This window comes from Pocillopora verrucosa, chromosome 14 (assembly GCF_036669915.1).
Source record: "Pocillopora verrucosa isolate sample1 chromosome 14, ASM3666991v2, whole genome shotgun sequence".
Lineage (NCBI taxonomy): Eukaryota > Metazoa > Cnidaria > Anthozoa > Scleractinia > Pocilloporidae > Pocillopora > Pocillopora verrucosa.
Window position 1 is genome coordinate 22104742 of NC_089325.1, and position 21253 is coordinate 22125994.

The following is a 21253-nucleotide window of genomic DNA, read 5'->3' on the forward strand; positions in this document are numbered from 1 at the left end:
TTTTGGTGAAATGTCATGTTACCAGTGGCATTTAATTCATAGTCGGTGAAAGGGTTTTCATTTTTCAAGTACCATTTACGTAGGAATTTAAAATTTTCCCAATAAAGACCGGGAAAACACGATGTGCGCGCGTGACAAACACATGCATGATTGATATTCATGACGTTTAAGTTATTTTCCATGACGGAACCTCGAACAGGAAAACAAAGTAATGCGGTCTACTTCACTAGGTAGCTGCTCAGTCCAAGGTCTACATAACTCCCAAAAATAACTTTGTAGATCTTTCTTTGTGATCAAATGGGAAGAGAGGTAATTGGATGTTAAGGCCTCCTATTGGAGGTTTTGGGTGTTTTGTGTGTAAAGTTAGATTCATTCTTCATTTATGACCATTAACTACTACCTGTTCAAAATGTTAGTGCCATTTATGTAATTGGGAAAAATATAAATATTTTTCCGAGTAAAGTTTCATTTCAATGTGAATATTATCACACTTCATGCGTCTTTACTGCACATAGACTCAATTATTGCCAGTGTAGCATTTTAAATGACTTTGACTGTAAGCTCCTTCTATTGAGTAATGCAGGAAAGTGCACAGGCGTATGTGGAAGGTGAACAATTGAAAATATGCTGCAGCACTACATGAGTGAGCAAACATCATTGTCTCTGGCACTATGATAGTGTTATGCATAAGCGGCGGGAATACGAAATTTGTATGCAAAGACAGTTAATTTATTATGCTCATTAGCTTACGCAAGCAAATTAAAAAGTACGCAATTGATCTTCGATATCTGTTACGTTATTTCTGCTAAGGTTTATCCCACAAAAACAGGTTATTACTAAGTTTACACTGTAAATGTTGTATTTTCATTTTGGATATCTGTCAAGATTTATAGAACGTGAGAGAATTACAGTCGTCTTTATCCTTAGTTCAGGGCCAATACAGTAGAATTACAAAAATTTGCATTTGAAATTAGTCCGGTCTCAATAGCCTTACTAAATCGAAAGAAATTCTTTATCTTAAAATTCCTACAGATTCAAAGAAATTGGATTATCTTTCTGCAGGTCTTGTCTTGTCAACTGTATGACACCAACTTGAACAGATGATCATCAGTTTAGTACTTTTCTGGTACGTATTACATGTATTCAGCTCCAGCGTTTCAGCTAGTTTATTATCATAGGTTTATCCACGCTCAAGTTCCTTGCTAACTCACTTCTTTATATCTAACAGGAATGTCGGCATGCTAGCCTTGAACTTATTGGTTGTAAGATTTCGGAGTTAAGATGGAATTTGTACGCAAGGGGGGCTTCAAAATCGAAACTGTTCAATCTAAGTAGAAACTTCCGATGCTTGATTAATTTATGATTAAATCAGTCCATTCATTTCTTAACTTTTGTTGAAGTGCTGTAATCATTGACTTTGTTAGTAAACATTTTATCTTGACGCAAATATAGAGCAAAACGTCTCAAAAACCATTTCAGTTGATAAACTTTTTAATATCGCAGACATTCCGATGAACCGCTGAAGTCTGCTGTATGTTAAAAGAAGACGTTGTGGAGTTAATATGTCGACGAGGTGAGCTTTCAATATTAGCCTAATTTTCACGTTGGCTAATAAAACCTTTCTTTGTGGCACAAGCCATAACAACTGACTGGGCTGCTACATCATATTATACATGTCTTTTACTTGTTTCAAGCATGATTTGTCAAATCTTGTTTGCGGAAGAAAGCAGCTCTTAGGATTTGAACCCACCTGTTGAATGCGTCACCGCCTACGCACTTCACGGAACAGTTATTTTCCTGGGTCCACACACCAAACTTGCATATAAGTATTGGAGAGATCGAAGAAGAGCTGACGTTTTCCCGAATCTCACAAAGATGCGATCAACCACGGTGTTTCTTGTCACCATCGTTCTTATCGCGATGGTGGAATTATCCGAAACAAGAGGGAGACTGGAGGTTTTAGAAGTTCCAGAACCAATAGAACGAAAGTAATAATAATTAAAGAAGGGTCGGTTGATAAAATCAAACCAGAGCAAAAGATACTAAAAAGTACTAGCAAAGCTGACATTCCAAACATAAACAAACGAGGGGATAATGCTCGAAAAGTCTGCTTTTGAGCATTCTTGTGCAAACTCTTTACGGTGGCAAATTTGCATCATCATTATCTCCGTTGATAAAACCTAATTATCTCGTTATACCCCCCCCCCTCCCCCCGCCGTCCCCCCTCACCCCAGTAATGCAGCACCGCAGTTTCTTTCGAAGCTTCCCTCTTTTATTCAAATAATTACGAAGCTTCTCAGCTCGAAGTCTTCGGAGCCTCTTAATGACATCTTTGGAGACTTTATGTGATAATCGAGCGAGAGGAAAGTAAATTTTATTTTTGAGCTTCTTAAGCGAATTTGATTATTTCATTACAACGAAGTGTGTAGTGAAATATCATGCGAGCTCTATCATATCACTTGCGCATATATTGCTCGTTACCAATCATTTTACGTTTTGCCGTAAGATCAAAGTTGGTCAGCGGTGTTCTTAGCTTCTACTCGCCTTTCTCCGTTTTTAGCAACATCGATTAACCTTTAAGACGCAGTCTCTCTAAAAGCGGTCCGGTGTGTTTCGGGTCGAAAAATCGATTTCTTTCAAACGTTGCCTAGGAATCTCCCTTAGTCTTTAAGTAATCGAACCACCTTGGTTTTTTTAAATATAGCAAAATAATTTTTTCCCGCGCAAAAATTGCTACAGCGCTCAAACGCCAGCTTTTAACAACACCGAATATCAAATATGACACATATTTCCAAGCTCGTCTTTTCATAAAATTCCAGTTCGAGGGTTTTGTTTTGCTTCGCATATTTAGATCAACCCTTTATGAGAACAAACCACATAAATTTGGTTTTTTTAACAGTATTTTTTCACTGCAAATCTTTTTTTTGACACTTTCTTTGACGCTACCGCCATGACCGAAAATATGCAACTTTTCATCTCGGCTCAGCGCAAAATTCCAACTTCTTTCTCAGGATATTTCTATCCAGACTGACTAAAATAGGGGAGAAGAGCATGGAAATATAAAAACATGTTGTGGTTTCGGCGAACTTCTAGAATAGCTGGCCAACAAATTGCGTGCATTTTCGAAAATTCGACCTGACAATGCATATGGAGCAGTCTAAAAAATAAACGAAACTTATATGTTTGACGAGTGATTTGAGTCCATAAAAGCTTTTTTAAGACTCGCAATAGGATAAAACATCATTAAGTAAAGAAAAATCTTCATCTTCATCTAGAAAAATACAGCCGTCGAAAGTCGACTCTTGGCTTTAGGTGACCCATTGTTTTGACTACCACTCAATTAATATGGAAGGGGAAAAAACTTCAGAGGCAGGATAGCTATGACAGGTTCAGGTTTATTCAGAATAACACTGACGACGAGCCTGATGAGAATGAAGAGCTAGCTGAAGAGTATGCCTCGCTAACAGTGTCAAGTTTCAAAGTCGAAGTTTTCGTATTCGTGGTACTTAAAGTGAAGTCCTTTCCAGTTGATGTATTTGACATGAAATCAAATAATGTTTGACCAAGTGAACTAATTTATCTTAAGGTCCTTTCTCCTAAATTTATGAAACATCACAAAGTCGCCAGAAATGAAATATTGGATAAAAACCCCCCCAAAAAATGGTAAATTTTTTTCTAAGACGATAAGACTTCTGTGTACCGCCGTCAGGTCGCAAAGTAGTGCTGATAACTCGGCAACTTAACTCATGCGTTACTCAACGTCAGGTTTGTTAGTATTAACCACTGGCATACTGAACTATGTTATGGAAGTCCATTCTTGATAAACCACAAGTTTCCAAATAGTCGTTTACTATTAAAGATTTGGCCAGAACACGTAGCAAATCAACCAAGTAGAATAGTTCCAAAGACTAAAGAGTAGACGTGACTTGGTTTTTCTTTTTCCTGCAATTCGTTCCCGCGCCTGAAAGTGCACGGATGAGTTTTCTATGAATTAATTTTTTTTTCACACAACCTTAGGCAGTCCCAAACCCCATCTCAAAGAAGAAGGACATAATTATTTTATTCAGTATCCTTTTTCGGTCCTGGCGTTTCAGAAAGCTCAAATAAATGTAAATATTTTCAAGTCTTCATATTTTGCTCACTTCATCCGACTGTTCCTTCTGTAAGGTCTGCTACGCATAATCCAGAATCCAAATAATCCAAACCGTCACAAATGTCACTATTGACCAAACTTGATTTGGTATCTCTTAAGTTAGATGGGATTTCAGAACGCTTGCATATTTCTCCGAGCATCTTAACCTTGAAAAATGAAAGTCTGTTTTCAAATGCCATTTAGCAAAGGTTGTAGACATCATACATCAATGGATGCTTGACACTAATTTCAGACTCTATGGTTACATTGGCTTTCTCGAGCATTTGTTCATCTGTTAGCGAGGCATACTCTTCAGCTAGCTCTTCATTCTCATCAGGCTCGTCGTCACCGCTGGAGGTTTCCTTGCCATCTGTTTGCTTTCTCTCCGCAGAGAGAGTCGCGAAAAAAATCTCTGAATTTGAAGCTTTGAAAGTCATTTCATTCTACTTAACATTTATGTTGTCGGTATTGCGAGCATTGCACATATCATTAGCTACTTGTGCAAGATCTTCCTTCCTTCCAGTTTTTTGACCAATGTCAAATTTTTTTTTTGTATGTACCCACGGACTTTCTCAGAAAAAGCGTGTTTGTCTGCCTTTGGCTTTGTGTAGTGCCCAACCCATTTGGAGTGAGTCTACTTCGGTTGTGGTTTCAGTTTGAACTTCTTTCTGGAGGCGAGACTTTCCTTTGAAATCCAGCGAAATGTTCTGGAAACGCTGAAGCCAATCGATTCGTAACTGGTCATACACGCCCCTCTGTACTGTCTTCACTGGGCTGTGACTTGCCGTCATACTTAGATGAGTTTCCAGCTCTGCACGACTAAGGAATTCCTTTGAGCACTGGGAATGGAGACATTCGAAGGTGCCACTGACATCGTCAGCTCTCCCATGGTAAGAGGTCGTCTTATACATCTCTCGTACTGAGATTTCGAAAAATGGTTTTCCTTGCTGAGGCAGGTAGCTTCTTATGGACAAAGTATCATGTCATTCCATGCAATCAGCTTACCAGCTCCAAATATAAGGGCCTTCCACATTCAAAGTCCGCCAGGGGTAAACTCAAAATTGTGCAGAGCGCTAAAAATTGGTCTTCTCTAACATTAGAGTTATCTTCTTGTCGCTCATGCAGAATACTCATGCTGTCGTTCCTTGTACTGATCTTTCTTTTAGGGCAAGTCAGCGTACGTTGAAAAAGCAATTTTACAAAAAAATCTTGAAAGCAATTTTACGCACGTCTGCAATCGCAAGAATACAGAGAAAAGTTAAACATATATATTTTAACGCGGCAGTGGAAATTTCTGACGCACTTTACGCACGTTTAACGTACGGAAAAACTCACGTGACACCGGAAATCCACCTTTATTAGAGAGGGAGGAGGAAAAAGACGAATATTCCTCAGTGCGTAGTGTTTGTAATAGCATACAATACGCACTGAGGAACTACTAAAGATTATAAGGATTATCATGACACGTATTTCCAAAGTTCTCACAAAATTTCCCAAGTCGCGAAGTGAGGAGGGAAACTTACGGAACTTTGGTATATTTGTGAAATTATTTGCGCGAGGCTACTTGCGATTACTTCTTAATGATATCTAGGCCAAGCTTCCAGAAGAGTATTCTGAAGCGCGGATTATGCTCGATGCTCTTCCACGAAGCCTGCTTATTATCGAAATAGGCGACAATCGACTGGTCGGAGGCTTGTCGATAGAACCGAGGAACTGTGGCCCTGTCGTCTTCAACTTTGTCCGTCGTTTTATAAATTCACTTCTTGGACAATAGTACCGGGAATTTCTTCTCACTGGTTACAAATATTATGGCAGGTGCTCGTCATTAGGGCCCATGGATCTAAATAGGAGAAAAAGTGTTGTAATCTTAAATTGATCTATATAAAAGAAAGTATTATTTTACTAGCTGCTGTAAACTAAAAATATTAGTTCGTGATAATTGTTATATAAGTACTGAGATTTACTCAGTTCAAACCCGCAAAATAAAAATCGTTTCTCTTTGATGAGGAAAAATTCCCTTGGTCATACGATTTTTGTAACTTATGAAAATTACCGTATGATCGATCAGAAGCCTGATACGCCTGATATTTTATTCACAAAAGAGAAAAATCGTGTCGGTTTTTCCCGCCTTTCGGGGCGGCCATGCGAAATAATTGAGACTGAATGTTTGGAACGTTCCTTGCCTGCCTGAAAATCAGCAGGTAAAAATGTTCCACAGTTTGTGTGAACTAAGAACAGGGAGAGCGCATGATGGAGAGAAACCGAACATATCTCAAGTTTGTGAACGTTTTTCGACCACAGTTCATTCAGCTAATTCGGCCGCAGATTATCAACATGGCCAGCAAGCAACGTCGCCCTTAACAGGCGGTGTTATTTAAGGTGGTCAATTCAACATCTCTATCAGCAGCCTTAATCAATCACCGACCTTTGCCACTCCAGATGCTATCAGAGAAAAAATCCACAAAAATGTACAAAAGACTAAAAGTGCTCGACTCCGATTCATAGCAAAAAACACTTCGCTAGAAAGTCTTCATTGTCAAACTAAGCCAAATTTCTTTGCACGGGCCTAGTAATCTTTTTTGTCGAACAAACTATTTTGAAAGTACAGTTTGGCTTTTTTAATCATATTGGAATTGAGGCTTCTAGTCGGTGAAAGGGTTTTCATTTTCAAGTACCATTCACGTAGGAATTTAAACTTTTCCCAATAAAGACTGGGAAAACACGATGTGCACGCGTGACAAAACACATGCACGATCGATATTCATGACGGTTAAGTTATTTTCCATGACGAAACCTCGAACAGAGAAACAAAGTAATGCGGTCTACTTCACGACTTAGCTGCTCAGTCCAAGGTCTTAATAATTCCCAGAAATATCTTTATTTCTGATCAAATGAGAGGAAAGGCCTCTTATTCGAGTTTAAAAGCGGATGCACTTTGGGGAAATGCCCCGCAATACAGATTTTTCCTCAGTGTACCTTGGTTTACCCATCTTAAAGTGATGCTATATGAAAATTATTTGAAGGAAATAAACTTTACAAACATTACTTGTTGATTCATCAAAGTCAGTAACAGTTCCAAGAACAGCGGAAATAGCAATGGAAATAGTAATAAAAGTTATAATACAACCGCTAAAAATAATCATCATCGTTTTTTTATTATTTTGACCAGTACCAAGCCAATAACGATGATATTCCCAATCTTGCTTTCTCTTTCGATTTAATCAACACAAATAATAAAGTATAGTATAATAACCATATAATATTAATTAATGTTAATAAGTAGGTAAAGGAAAGCCATTGGGGGAAACTGAACTCCCATATAAAAATTTCTCTCCAAGGCTAATATAAATAAGTATACGTTGTATGAGAAAGAAGAAACTAGAGAAACAACTAAACAATAAACAAAAAGTGAAATCTGAATAAATCTCATTTCGAGATAACAAAATAAAACTATCTACGAAGATAATTCACTAATCGAGTTTTAAAGGAATTCAAACTGGAAGCTGACATAACAAAATTAGGTAAAGAGTTCCAGTCATCACTGGTTAAAAAATGAAAAGTTAAAACAGTTAGTCCTGACAGCTCTAGTCATGGTTACTTCTAGTTCTTGTCGGGCCAGTCAATTCCACATATCTGGTAAAGTCCACAACAGAATAGCCATGAATTATCTTGTAAAGCTGCACCAAAAAAGGTATTTACTTCTGAGCTACAATGTTGATCAGTTAAGTCCGGTAAGCCTATCAGAGTAAGGTTTATCCAAATATCGAACGAGTGGCAAAACGCTGGATGGATTCAATACTGTGAATGCGTTTGACAAATATGCGTTCCAAACATGGCAGGCATATTCCAAAATGGGACGAACAAAAACTTTAAAAGCCGTTTTTATTGCCACAAAATCTTTGGACCCAAATGTTTTCCTTATTAGACCCAACACTCGATTTGCTTTACCCACGATACAGTTGATATGGGAGTCCCACTTCAGTGAAGATTCAATCCAAATGCCTAAGTGCTTATGATCATAAATAGCCGAAAGACTTTTGTAATTTATCACATACTGATGAACTACAGGACTTTAGACCTCGAAACGTGTAAAGATTTACACTTTTCAACAAATCACACCAGGAAGCGGCAGACGAGGTCATCTTGAAGTTCAACACAATCATCTTCAGACTTGATCTTACGATAGATTACACCGTCATCTGCAAAAAGCTCCGTGCTGCAGCTAACACTTAGGGGAAAGTAATTTATGTACAGGAGGAAAAGAAGTGGCCCCAGTATACTCCCTTGAGGAACACCTGAGGACACCTCCATCCAATCTGATGAATAACCTCCAGTAATGACTCTTTGTGTACGGTCTGACAGATAGTCATGAAACCAGGAAAGCAACCGAATGCGATTGCCATCACATTGCAGCTTATAAAATAAGTGATAATGAGAGACCCTGTCGAAGGCTTTTGCAAAATCCAGGAAGATCACATTGACTGAATTACCTTTCTCGAGAGAACTGAACCATGAGTGTAGCAGCTGAAGAAGTTGAGTGACTCATGAACGAGCTTCTCTAAAAGCATGCTGGCTGTCACTCAGCAGAATATGATGAGTCAAGAACTTCATGATATGTTTATGGATGATACGCTCCAGAGACTTCGCCAACATACTTGTCAGGCAAAAACTGGTCGATAATTTTCAGCCAAAGGGCGTTCACCAGATTTATGGATTGGAACAACATTGGCAGATTTTCAGACGCATTGGTATTATTATGATGGTGCAAACTTAGCAGCTCATTCCTTCAGGATTCTAGGTGAAATTGCATCGGGACTATTCACTTTGTTTACATTAATGGTACAAAGGACTTTATAAACATGAGCCACTGAACATGTAAAATCATCGATCATGCCCTCAGTGAAAGGTATAACAATCTTGTAATTGATATCTCCAGATCTTTTTATAAATACACTTTGAAAGAATTTATTAAATGTATCAGCTATTTATTATCATATAGGTATATCCATGCTCCAATTCCTTGCTAACTCACCTCTTTATATATATCAGGAATGTCAACATGCTATTCTTGAACTTATTGGTTGTGAGATTTCGGAGTAAAGCTGGAATTTTTACGCAAGGGGGGCTTCAATCGAAACTGTTCAAACCAAGTTAAAATTGTTCAATCTATGTTCTTTTTATCATGTAAAAACTTTCAATGCTCAACGGTTACTTATGACTAATTTTTATCATTGAACCAATCCATGTATTTGTTAACTTTTGTTGAAGTGCTGTAATCATTGACTCTGTTAGTAACCATTTTATCTTGACACGAATATAGAGCAAAACGTTTTAAAAAACATTTCAGTTGATAAACGTTTTGATATCGCAGATGTTCTAATAAACCGCTGAAGTCTGCAACATGTTAAAAGAAGAAGTTGTGGAGTTAATATGTCAAAGAGGTGAGCTTTCAATCCATCATTTTGGCCAAATTTTCACGTTGGCTAATTAAGCCTTTCTTTGCGGCACAAGCCGTAACAACTGACTGGGCTACTACATGAAATTATACATGTCTTTTACTTGTTTCAGGCATGATTTGTCAAATCTTGTTTGGGGAAGAAAGCAGCTTTTAGGATTTGAGCTCAACTGTTGAATACGTCACCGCCTACGCACTCCACGGAACATTTATTTTTCCTGCGCCCACGCACCTAAGATGCACATAAGTGATGGAGAGATCGAAGAAGAACTGACTTTTTCCCAAATTCCACAAAGATGCGATTAAGCACGGTATTCCTTGTCACCATCGTTCTTATCGCGATGGTGGAATTATCCGAAACAAGAGGGAGGTTTTAGAAGCTCCAGAACCAGTAGAACGAGAGGTAGCTCTGGAGGATCAAGCTCAAAACCTAAAATCACCAAATACACAAAAATCACTGCTACTTCAGCTCGCTCTCCAGTGATCGTCTCACAAACTCAACCAGGTTCGCGTTTAAGGACGTTCATGAAAGTTGTCTTTGCCCACACAATGCACCGCTAAGCGTTCAGGAACGCTCCAGTCTATATCGGCAGGGATATCCAATGTACCGGAGTTATGTGTCAATCCCAGAGGAAAGAGCTGTAAGGGTGACCTATGAGAGAGAAAGGCTGCTGTATGACAAAGAAGATTTGTGTTTGGGCTCATCAACAGGAAGTCAAACAGTGAAGGAAGGAATTGACGACAACTTGGTTGACTTGAATACTACAGTGAAGTACAAAAATGGAGAAACGAAAACACTACTCGAAGTCAACAAAACAGTGTCGCTGGAAGACATCAAGGATCAAGACTTCAAAGTTATATGCCACGCCAGTTGCAACATCACGATTGTTACAGCAACCACTTGTACACAGGTGGAAAAGACCATCGAGGGTACGATGATTACCATGTACATGACAAATCCAAACGGTTCGAGCCAATTGAACGAAAATAACAACCTCCTTTCAATTTTCATTGCGTTGTTTGTATTAACAAAATGTTTCGTCTCTAATAGTTAGCATCGAGCGGGCAATTTATCTAGATTGTCCGTTGTATTCGAGAGATGTATTCAGTCAAGTTTATAGCATCTCTTAAGACTCGCAAAGTAGTATATAAACAGAATTTGATATTCATTAGTTATTTAACAGTTAATTATTCACAGCACGCCATTCGACAATTCCATTTTGCTGGTAGTAACCACATGCTAAATTTTCATTTTGTTTGCGTTTTATGCATTATTACCGATGACAATTAATCCGTAGTTAATAGAGAAGCTCTTATTTTTTACATGCAACCCTTGGTAGGACGTCAATCGGTATCAATCGCGCTACAAATATATCAGGAATATAAAAACTTTCGATGAGCAAGGATTTATAAGTGATTTTGATACGCTGCCTCCGAACATTGTTTACTCATCTGATGATCCGGAGGAACAATTAGTATACTTTGACGGTATGTTTAAGGAGTGTCTCGAGAGACATGCTTCTCTTCGTGGGGTGTGAGTTACAAGACTGCCAGCACCTTGGATGGAGGACAGCCAAATACGGTCACTACAACAGCTGCGGAATAAATTTAGGAAGGATGGCCACCAGACTGGCTCTCAGGAGTTCTTGGAAATTTTTCGGGACGTCACAAACAAGTTAAAGGCAGCTATTCGTCGGGCTTGCGAGACCTTCACAAGGCAGGCGTAATCATCAAATAAACCGAAGGAGGTGTGTATTATCCACCGCATACTGAAACCTAACTAGTAACCCTTGCAGCGGGATCCTGATAAGTTAAACTCATTCTTTTCTTGTACTGCCGTGAGAACTTTACCTGTTAGTGGTGACTTACTTTCCTGTCCTGAAGAACTAATTCAATCTCTGCCTGATGATAGCCCTGCTAATTCCAAGCTCCGAGAAGTGCTCCATCTGAAATTGTTAAGATCTGATACGTCTACTGGCCCCGAGGGTATCCCCGTCAAATTCGTTAAAATGGTGCCTCAATCCATTGCTGGCCCCTTCACAACTATTATCAATAACTGCATCAGGGAGCACTATTTTCCTAAGCGTGGAAAAATGTGAGAATTAGTCCAATTCCTAAAGTCGATCAACCGAAGTGTGAGGGACACCTTCGTCCCATTTCAAATCTCCCCACACTATCAAAAGTCTTTGAGAAACTTGTCGCGCTGCAGATGAGCACCTTTTGTGAATCTGAATCAGTACTCTGCGATACAATTTCTGGCTTTCGTAAGGGACACTCGACCAATACAGTGCTAGAGCGTATGCGCTACGATTTGCTAGGAGCGAAGAAAAACATTTCGTACAGATAGATGATCGTATGTCTGAATCAGTGAACGTAAGGTTTGGTGTACCACAAGGGTCGGTCCTCGGACCAATTTTATTTAACCTCTACGTTTCCGATCTGCAAGATCATCTCCCTTCCTCGATTGGTTCTTTTCAATACGCTGACGATACTACAATATACTCAAGCTGTCCAGCTCCTGAGCTACAAAGATGTGTGCAAGAACTAAAGTCCACACTAAACACTATGAACTCCTGATGTAATGACTCCCATCTAACACTTAACTCGAAAAAGACAAAGACGATCTTGCTGTCCACAAGCCAGATGTCACATGTACATAGTTTGGATGAGAATCGACCACCTCTTACAATCTCAGGTAGTACATTAGAATGTGTAAATGTAAGAAAGCTTCCCGGTGTCCATTTCCACAAGCATCTTAATTGGGATGAGCAAGTGCAAGCAACGTGCAAGAGCTGTTACAGAACGATGCAAACAATAAGAAAACTTAAGAACATTGCCGGTTATAGACTCAGAAAGCACCCAGTGGAGTCACTGGTGCTGTCAAACTTGACCATTGTGACACTGTCTATTACCCTTTTCCGAAATTTCAACTAAAACGTTTACAACGTGTCCAGCTGGTGGCTGCTAGTTTGTCCTGAGTAGGTATGTAAATGACATTGATGATATTGATAAGACAGGGTGGTTACCAGTAAGACAGCGAAGAGATTTCCGCGTTCTAAAACTTGTTCACCGGGCTTTGCACTCCCCCAGCTGGCCGTCTTACGTACAGTTCAACATATGCGATCTTTGCAGTCAGGAGCAGCAACAAGATTAAGTATACCAACGGAGAGGGGCACCTTTCAAGACTCTTCTGCCAAGTTATTTAACGTCCTTTCGGCAAATATTAGAAACTGTAGCGATTTCAAAGTTTACTGCAGGGAAGTAAATGCCTATCTATTAAATAGCATTTGTAAATAGTTTGTAATTTGCATATAAGGTTGTATTACCATTACCAATCTCCGTGACATTTTTATACAATATCCTTTTATAGTCCGATATTATTGCTTCTTATATTGTAGATATCATACTTTTTTTTGGTTTTGTTTTTTTGTTTGTTTGTTTTTGTAGTATATTGCAATTTTTAATTTTTTATAGTGTAGTTTTAACAGGTGAAGAGCCACAGGGTGGATACACTGTTAATAAACCATTATTATTATTATTATTATTATTATTATTATTATTATTATTACGTCAGAATTCGCTGTATAAACGAGTTTCGTTCACGTGAGAAAAGCTATGCACGACTGATATTCATTACGATGCAAGTTGTTTTCCATGGGGTAGTCTCTATTTATAGCTACCCGTTAAAAGAGGTCAAGAGATGAAGACCCCATCCAATTCACTGCCTAAGTGAGTTGATAATGTAAATTGGACACTGTAGACAGCGAAATTTGAGAAACAAAACAAAGATGGCGAAACGTAACCTAGTTATTACTTTTGCGCCTATCATGGCTTTGGCAACTCTTTTAGCTGTATCACTGCAGTTTAACGGGTTGCTAATGATGTGGAAACTCATCAGACAAAGAAAAACGATGCCATTCGGGCCACCTTGTTGAGTGATGAAACTGCGCTGCTACGTCATCGACCATTTAACGCATGCGCTATTGCGAAGAATTCATCCCGGTAACCGGGATGAAGTGTTCATATGGCAAAATTTTTCCAGCCCGCTCACCGAGATTCCGGTTGGTAAAACCGAGATCACTGTAACCGAGCTAGGCCGCCCTCTCATATGAACACATCGAAAATTTTACAAAGGATTCAGAGTTAAGGCAAGATCTCGGAAACCGGGCCAGCCTGGTCAACCGGGCTCATATGAAGAGGCCCTGAGTCAGCGATGTTCACGTTAACATTAAGTCTGACGCGGTGATTTGATTTTGACAATATTGTCATGTGAGAACCCGTCAAACATCTGGGAATTAAATTATGGACCTCAAATATGTGGTACAAACAAAATTACGGGTTAAATGGAGTTAGCCCTGCAGCAGGATAAGTGAACTTCATTGTATAGTCATGGTACTTTTCCGCGCTATGTTTTCATGCTTTCTACCTGATTCGTTCGAACTTCAGGAAATGGTTTGTCTCACAAAACATGTAGGCACTTTCTCTTCGCTCAACACCTCGACGCGTACTTACTGCTCGGGTTATGACAAACATGCTTGCTATGCGATAATTTTTACCTAATGCTGGAAACTGAAGATTCAGTCTCTGAAATTGATAGTCATCACATTTTGCAAGAAGCGTCCGAGCTGTGATCGTGTAATTGAATGGGCTCCTGGCAATTGGATCTCTCAAGCACGCTGGTAAGTATATGGTTAGCGTAAATAATTGTTGTTTACAGTTTTCGAATTCAAGTGCCGTTTTTGAGAGTCCGTTTCCGTAACCTTTCTCGATATTTTCTGTCAAATTCATTGAGGTACAATCTCGGGATTTCACAAGTGATTACGAACGATAAATTTGTATCGGCATCATGATTTAGGGAAGTTTAGTCAACACATTATCAATTTACAATTCGTGAACCATTTCTGTAACGTGCTTGAATATTTTCTTTTGAATTAATTGAGTCATACTCTCGGAATTTCATCAGTTATTAGGAACGATAAATCCGTATATGTGGCACAAGTGAAGCACTTTTTAAACTTTCCATACGATGTTAGGAAACTATACTTAATAGACTCTCGATATATTAGCCTGTCATAACTCGTTGATTACTTCATTACTGCACAGTCATATGCTATGAGATAAAATTTTTGTTGGTAGAAGTATTGTGAGCACAGTACCACTTAGTGACAAAAATTAATGATTTCCTGTTTTGCTAGGATGCATAGGGTCTGATGATTGTAATGTATAAATTTTAGCTTTCAAACTTTCATCAAACATTAATTGTAACTGTTTACCATATCTATTTCTCTGTACCCTACGCTCTCAAAAGTTGAGGTGAGTCAATCACCTGACTTCCTTTGTTTGGAATTGTGTGATTAAATAATTTTGCTGTGTAAGTTACCACATTGTAACATGTCATATTATTATATAGATTGCATTAAATACTCTCTCTCAAGCTTTCATTACCAATGCTCAAACCCAAAGTAAACATTGATATAAGGAATTGGTCACAAGATGAGTGAGTTTTAAAGGGTGGGAATCTGGAAAAGCAAAAGAATCCTCCTTTAGTTGGGATTGAAGATCTGAGGTTATTTACATAGTTTTTTATCAGTTAGTGACGTAATTAATATATTCATTTAGTTATTCATGTAGATAATTTTTACATAATTTTTTTTATCAATTAGTGATGTAATTAATTTATTCATTTATCTATTTAATTTTCTTTTTAATATTGATGCTGAAAAGCCCTTTTTAGGGATGCTCAATAAAGTGTATGTATGTATGTATGTATTGAAATTGATGAAGGCCCACCTAGTTTAATTCATGTTTTTACTTTGACCTGCCTCTTTCCCTGTAATGTTTAGGGCACATAGATGTAGAGAACATTTTTTGTATTTTGACGCATGAAAGTTTAATTAATTGGCGTACTCCACATAATGAACAAAGCAAGAATATAAATGCTTCAACTTTAAAGGTTAGAAAATTAAAATTAAAATAAGAGAGTTGTGCAGACCATATCCTATTTTTTTCACTCCTCTGGATATTTATCTAAATAACATAGTCTCTATCAGTCTCATCAATCTCACTTTCCACTGAACTTATGGAAGGATGATAACCTCAGTATTTCTTTAAATGAGGAAAAGAAAGCCTGCCTTCTAACCACACCTTAAAAAATTAGCCGGTTGTGAAAATTTCTTGAACCTGTCGTCGTATGAATGTTTGACTCAATTTTACCTCACTAACCAACATGTAAACTGAATAAATAGAAACTTGAGATTTATTTGTTCTCCTTTTAAGGTGTGCATTAAAATTTCGAAGTCATTGCAGGCTTGAACTACAGGTTTAGAGGAAATCTGCATGTGTGCATGTGTTTTCAACATATAAAACCAGGATTATGCCTACTTTGAATGACTTTACTACATGCCGTACAGGACAGGCAGGTGTTGTAAAAAAGTTTTCTTAGCTTTTTCTTTAGTATACATTTCTTTTTCTAAGAATTTTGTTTATCCGGCCTATGCTGAGTTCTAATTTTTCAACCAAATTTTATTTTCCTTTGAAGATTAAATCTCCTAGTATCAGTTAATATTCATGTAAATAAAATAATTACTGGAAATCTTGCAGATGTATAGCAAATTATTTTTTCCTCTGATCCTCCTCACATTTTATTATGTGCAGGGATTCGTATTGGCTATAATATTAAAGTCAAATTAAAGTTTTATGCACAGCATATGCCTCAAATTTATGTAATAAAATATCTTATCCTTCTTAAAACTAGTTCATCAGAATAAGAATGATTTACAAGTATGGCCTTCACGGTGGTAGCTTCCAGGTTTGAAAAAAGTCATTAATTGCTAAAATCCTCAGTTTCTTTTCCCTGATAGCCCAACCTCATCAAAACATCGCCAAGAGGAGCAATTAGCAAATTAATCCTCAATCCTGTTAGCTTTTCATGGATATCGCATTTCAAACATGGTGTTTATGCCACAAATTTTCCATTTCCCTGACTAATTATTTTTTAATGATGTTTACAAGTTGTGGAAAATGGTTGGGTTGAAATAAGAGTAGCCAAAAGCGAAAAAGTTAAAAAAAAAATTAAAGATTCAAACACGAGTTGAAAATTACTTTTCTTTTTAATTTTCTACGCTAAACAGAGGAGGTTGAAACGTTAGGGAAAATCGGTGGGGCAAGCAGTCATACCTGGCAACTTCAAGAGATCATACAAGAGAAGCCCATACGATTCTGGCGTATTGTTTTACTGACTCACTGTGCTCAAGTGTATATACTTTAATCGACCTGTGATGTCTTAACGCGAAGTAGTTTACCGTCGTTTCCTTCAATTTTGGCTTCAATTGACACAACTTGTGTGCCAAAGAGTTTAGAAAACAAACGCAAAGTTTTAATTCATTTTATTGCCCCTCGAAAACAACTCATATGATCAGACACGAGGGTCGTTGTTGTTATTCTTCCGTTGAGGGCCTAGAAAGAACGTGAGGTAAGCAAAAATCCGCTTTGACGAAATAGAACTGATTGACAGATGTCCAAGTGATCACTCATTTTGCTGAGAGTGTACTAATCTTAATCACACTTATTAACCTTGGTAACTGAATTCATCACGTACATAACACGGTGGATAGTGGTTTTCCTCATGCAGAGTAAGTGGTCGAGACTGCATCACACGAACCCAATTTTCACAAAATTGGGAAGAGGAATTGACTTGAAACCCAATTTTACACGTCATTGCCGTTAGACAAGATGCGATTCGCTACAGTGTTGCTTGTTGCCATCGTTCTTATGATGATGGTAGAGTTATCAGAAACAAGAGGACGTATTGGCAGATCCCGTCGATCTAGGTCTGGAGGGTCCAGCTCAAAACCTAAAATCACCAAGTACACGCCAATCAAAGCCACCTCAGTTCGCTCCCCGGTGATCGTCTCACAGACTCACTATGGTTCGCGTTCAATCACGTTCAAGAAAGTAGTCTTTGCCAACTCGCAGCACCGCCACCCTTTCAGCAGTGCCCCAGTCTATCGGATGGGATATCCAATGTACCGGAGTTATGTCTCCATCCCGAAGAAGAGAGCAGTGAGGGTTACCTATGAGAGAGAAAGGCTGCTGGATGACAATGGAAATTTGTGTTTGGATACATCAGCAGGGAGTCAAACACTGAAGGAAGGAATCGACGACAACTTGGTTGAATTGACAACTACAGTGAAGTACAAAAATGGAGAAACGAAAACACTACACGGAGTCGACAAAACAGTGTCGTTGGAAGACATCAAGGATCAAGACTTTGAAGTTGTAAGCCTTGCCCGTTACAACTTGATTATTGTGACGGGAACAACTTGTACAAAGGTTGAAACGACCATCGAAGGAACGATGGTTATCATGTACGAGACAAATCCGAACGGCTCAAACAAACTGAACATCAACAACATACTACTCTCAGTCGTTATTACGTTGTTAATGTTTATGAATTTACATCCATTACCTTGTTGAATCAAGAGGACTAATGTTTCGCCGGTATCAATATGTTCAGGCGCGACTCATAGTCATTTGAGCCTGAAAAAGTGATAATGATAGTACTTATCGTCGAAAGAGCAATTTAATTGGCTTTTAGCCCGCTGAAATCTCGAGCTTGGCTTGGAAAGTGAATAACCTCTTTTAAAACTTCCGGTTATTCATGCGACAAATTTACAATTATCAACGACCCTCAACCGAAGATGTTGTAGGATGATAAGTTGTACCATGATGATTTGCATGTGGCTATGCTAAATTTGCATTTAGCTTGATTTTGCTTCGATTTTAGTAAACACATTAAATTTATTTGATATGAAAACGATTTTATTTCGTAATTGTAGTTCATATGACTCCCTTTTGGTGAAGGAAAGGATTGACTTTTGACCGCGGGAGATAGACTTACATATGCACGATATTCACGTATAGATTACGCCATCGAGTACAAAGCTTAGGATTTCTTATAATCTAATTAAATTTCGTAGAAAAGGTTGTGGTTATTCATCGTGGTGAGTAACAATAAAAGCTAAGTTTTTTTTTTCGTTTGTCTCACGATGTAGTCACGTTTGATGTAGATCGCGACGTTTCGACTGCATACTGCTAGTCTTCTTCAGGCGATGGGTCGACTGGTCATAGAGGGAGCTGTCAAAAAAACAACTGATCACAGCAGAGCATCATGCTTTGTAAGGTCACGCATGACCAGTCGACCTCATCGCCTGAAGAAGCCTAGCAGTATGCAGTCGAAACGTCGCGATTTACTTCACACGTGACTACATCGTGAGACAAACGAAAAAAAAAACTTAGCTTTTAATGTAATTAAATTTTTCTAAATTTTTTAGAAAGCGTTGCGTTCGAATTAAAAAGCGATTATTTATAGGCAACAAGAAAACATCACGTGAACTGGAAGGAAAAAAATTGAACGAGATCTGCTATTTGTTGCGATATAAGGCAGTTATGGAGCTCAATCGAATGTTTGACAAGTGATGTTTGGAAACAAGGCGATTTTTAAAGCGACACGACTGGCAAAAGATTCCCCTCAGTAAAATCTACCATGTTTTTTTTGGGTTTTCATCCAATATTTTTTCGAATTTTCGAAAATGCACGCAGTTTTTCATTGGCTATTCCAGAAGTTCGCCAAAACCGCCACATGTTTTTATATTTTCATGCTCCTCCACCCTATCTTAGTCAGTCTGGATAGAAATTCCTGGGAAAGAAGTTGGAATTTTGGCGCTAAGCCCAGATAAAAAGTTGCATATTTCCGGTTATGGCGGTAGCGTCAAAGTAGGTGTCAAAAAAAAAATTGCATTAAAAAAACCGTTAAAAAAACCAAATTTATGTGGTTTGTTCTTATGAAGAGTTGATCTAAATATGCGAAGCAAAACAAAACCCCCAAACTGGAATTTTGTGAGGAAACGAGCTCGGCAACTTGTGCCATTTTTATATTCGGTGTTTTAAAAGCTGGCGTTAGAGCGCCGAAGCGATTTTCGCTCAGGAAAAAGTTATTTTGCTATATTTGCAAAAACCAAGGTGGTTTCGATTACTGTTACACTAAGGTAGATTCCTTGGCAAAGTTTGAAAGAAATCGATTTTCCAACCTGAAACGCACTGGACCGCTTTAAAGAGACTACGTCTTAATTTCTCCACAAGTTTTGACCGGTTTTGGCAACGTTTATTTAAAAATCCAAATAATTCAAGTATGCACACTATCATTTGGCTCACTCTTTTTTCTTTTACACAGATTGTGTGTCAAAAAGTTCAGAAAACAAACGCAAGTTTCTAATTCATTTTATTGCTCCTCGAAAACAACTTATACGATCAGACACGATGGCCGTTGTTGTTATTCTTCCCTCGAACTCGAAGCGTTAGAAAGAACCAATAGTAGTAGAATAGCTTGACACATGTCATGATTATCAATAGTAATCACTCATTTGGATGAGACTGCATCACACGCACTCAGTTTTCACAAAGTTAGGCAGAGGACTGACTCGAAACCTAGTATTAATCGTCGTTGCTGTCAGACAAATGCGATTCGCTACAGTGTTACTTATTACCATCGTGCTTATGGTGATGGTAGAATTATCAGAAACAAGAAGATGTGGTGGTAGTTCAAGAGGCTCAAGATCCAGTCGATCGAGATCTAGGTCTGGAGGGTCCAGCTCAAAACCTAAAATCACCAAGAACACACCAATCAAAGCCACCTCAGTTCGCTCCCCGGTGATTGTCAAACAAACTAAACTGGGTTCGCGTTCAAGCACGTTCAAGAGAGTTGGAAGGAAGGAATCGACGACCACTTGGTTGACTTGACAACTACAGTGAAATACAAAAATGGAGAAACGAAAATACTACACGGTGTCGACAAAACAGTGTCGTTGGAAGACATCAAGGATCAAGACTTTGAAGTTGTAAGTCTCGCCAGTTACAACATGATTATTGTGACGGGAATAACTTGTACACGAGTCGAGAACACCGTCCAAGGTACGATGGTTACCATGTATGAGACAAATCCGAACGGCTCAAACAGACTGAACATCAAAACAAGCTTCTCTCAGTCGTTATTAAGTTGTTGGTGTTTATGAATCAACATGTATTTCGTTATTGAATCAAGAGGGCTTATGTTTCGCTAGTATCAATATTTTCTGTTATTATGATAGTAGCTAACGTCAAAATAGCACTTTATTTGGTTTATATACTGCTGTAATCTTGAGCCTAGCTTGGAAAGTCCGTAACCGCTTTTTACACTCCCAAGTATTCATGCGAAAAAATATTAATTACTAATGACCCTCCACCAAAAATGTTCTTTAATTATAGGTTGTACCAAGATGATTTCCTTGTTGCTATGCTAAATTTGGCTTGTCTTTGCTTCGATTTGAGTAATCACATTAAAAGTTAAATGAGATGAAAACGATCTCATATTTGTCGTTCCTTTTTTGCGTAGAAAAGGATTTACTTCTGACCGCGGGAGATAGACCTACATACGCATGATTGTTATGAATTACGCCATTGAGTACAAAGCCATGATCCATGTTTCAACAAAGCTTAAAGATTTTCAAATTTTTTAAAAAAAGTTGCGTTTGCATTAAAAAGCAAATATTCATAGGCAACAAGAAAACATCACATGAACTGGGAGGAAAAATATTGAACAAGATCTCATGGCAGTTATGGAGCTCAAGCAA

The 21253-nt window shown here is 38.3% G+C and overlaps 1 protein-coding gene, 1 non-coding gene and 1 pseudogene across 2 annotated transcripts; all 3 read left to right on the forward strand.

The window, feature by feature from the left end:
* Window positions 1-1875: 1875 nt before the first annotated feature.
* Window positions 1876-10642, forward strand: LOC131781744 (uncharacterized; annotated as a pseudogene).
* A 6515-nt stretch (window positions 10643-17157) lies between these two features.
* LOC136278087 (uncharacterized) lies at window positions 17158-18583 on the forward strand. The gene has a single exon (XM_066161326.1). The coding sequence runs from the start codon at window positions 17319-17321 to the stop codon at window positions 18060-18062; it is 744 nt and encodes a 247-aa protein (XP_066017423.1). The 5' UTR covers window positions 17158-17318; the 3' UTR covers window positions 18063-18583.
* A 1519-nt stretch (window positions 18584-20102) lies between these two features.
* On the forward strand, window positions 20103-20679 carry LOC131781759 (uncharacterized). The gene has a single exon (XR_010716194.1). It is a non-coding gene; the product is annotated as an uncharacterized protein (transcript).
* The last annotated feature ends 574 nt before the right edge of the window (window positions 20680-21253 follow it).

Coding starts and splice junctions, on each gene's coding strand:
- LOC136278087 (XM_066161326.1), top strand. CDS start 17,319: ATGCGATTCGCTACAGTGTTGCTTGTTGCCATCGTTCTTATGATGATG.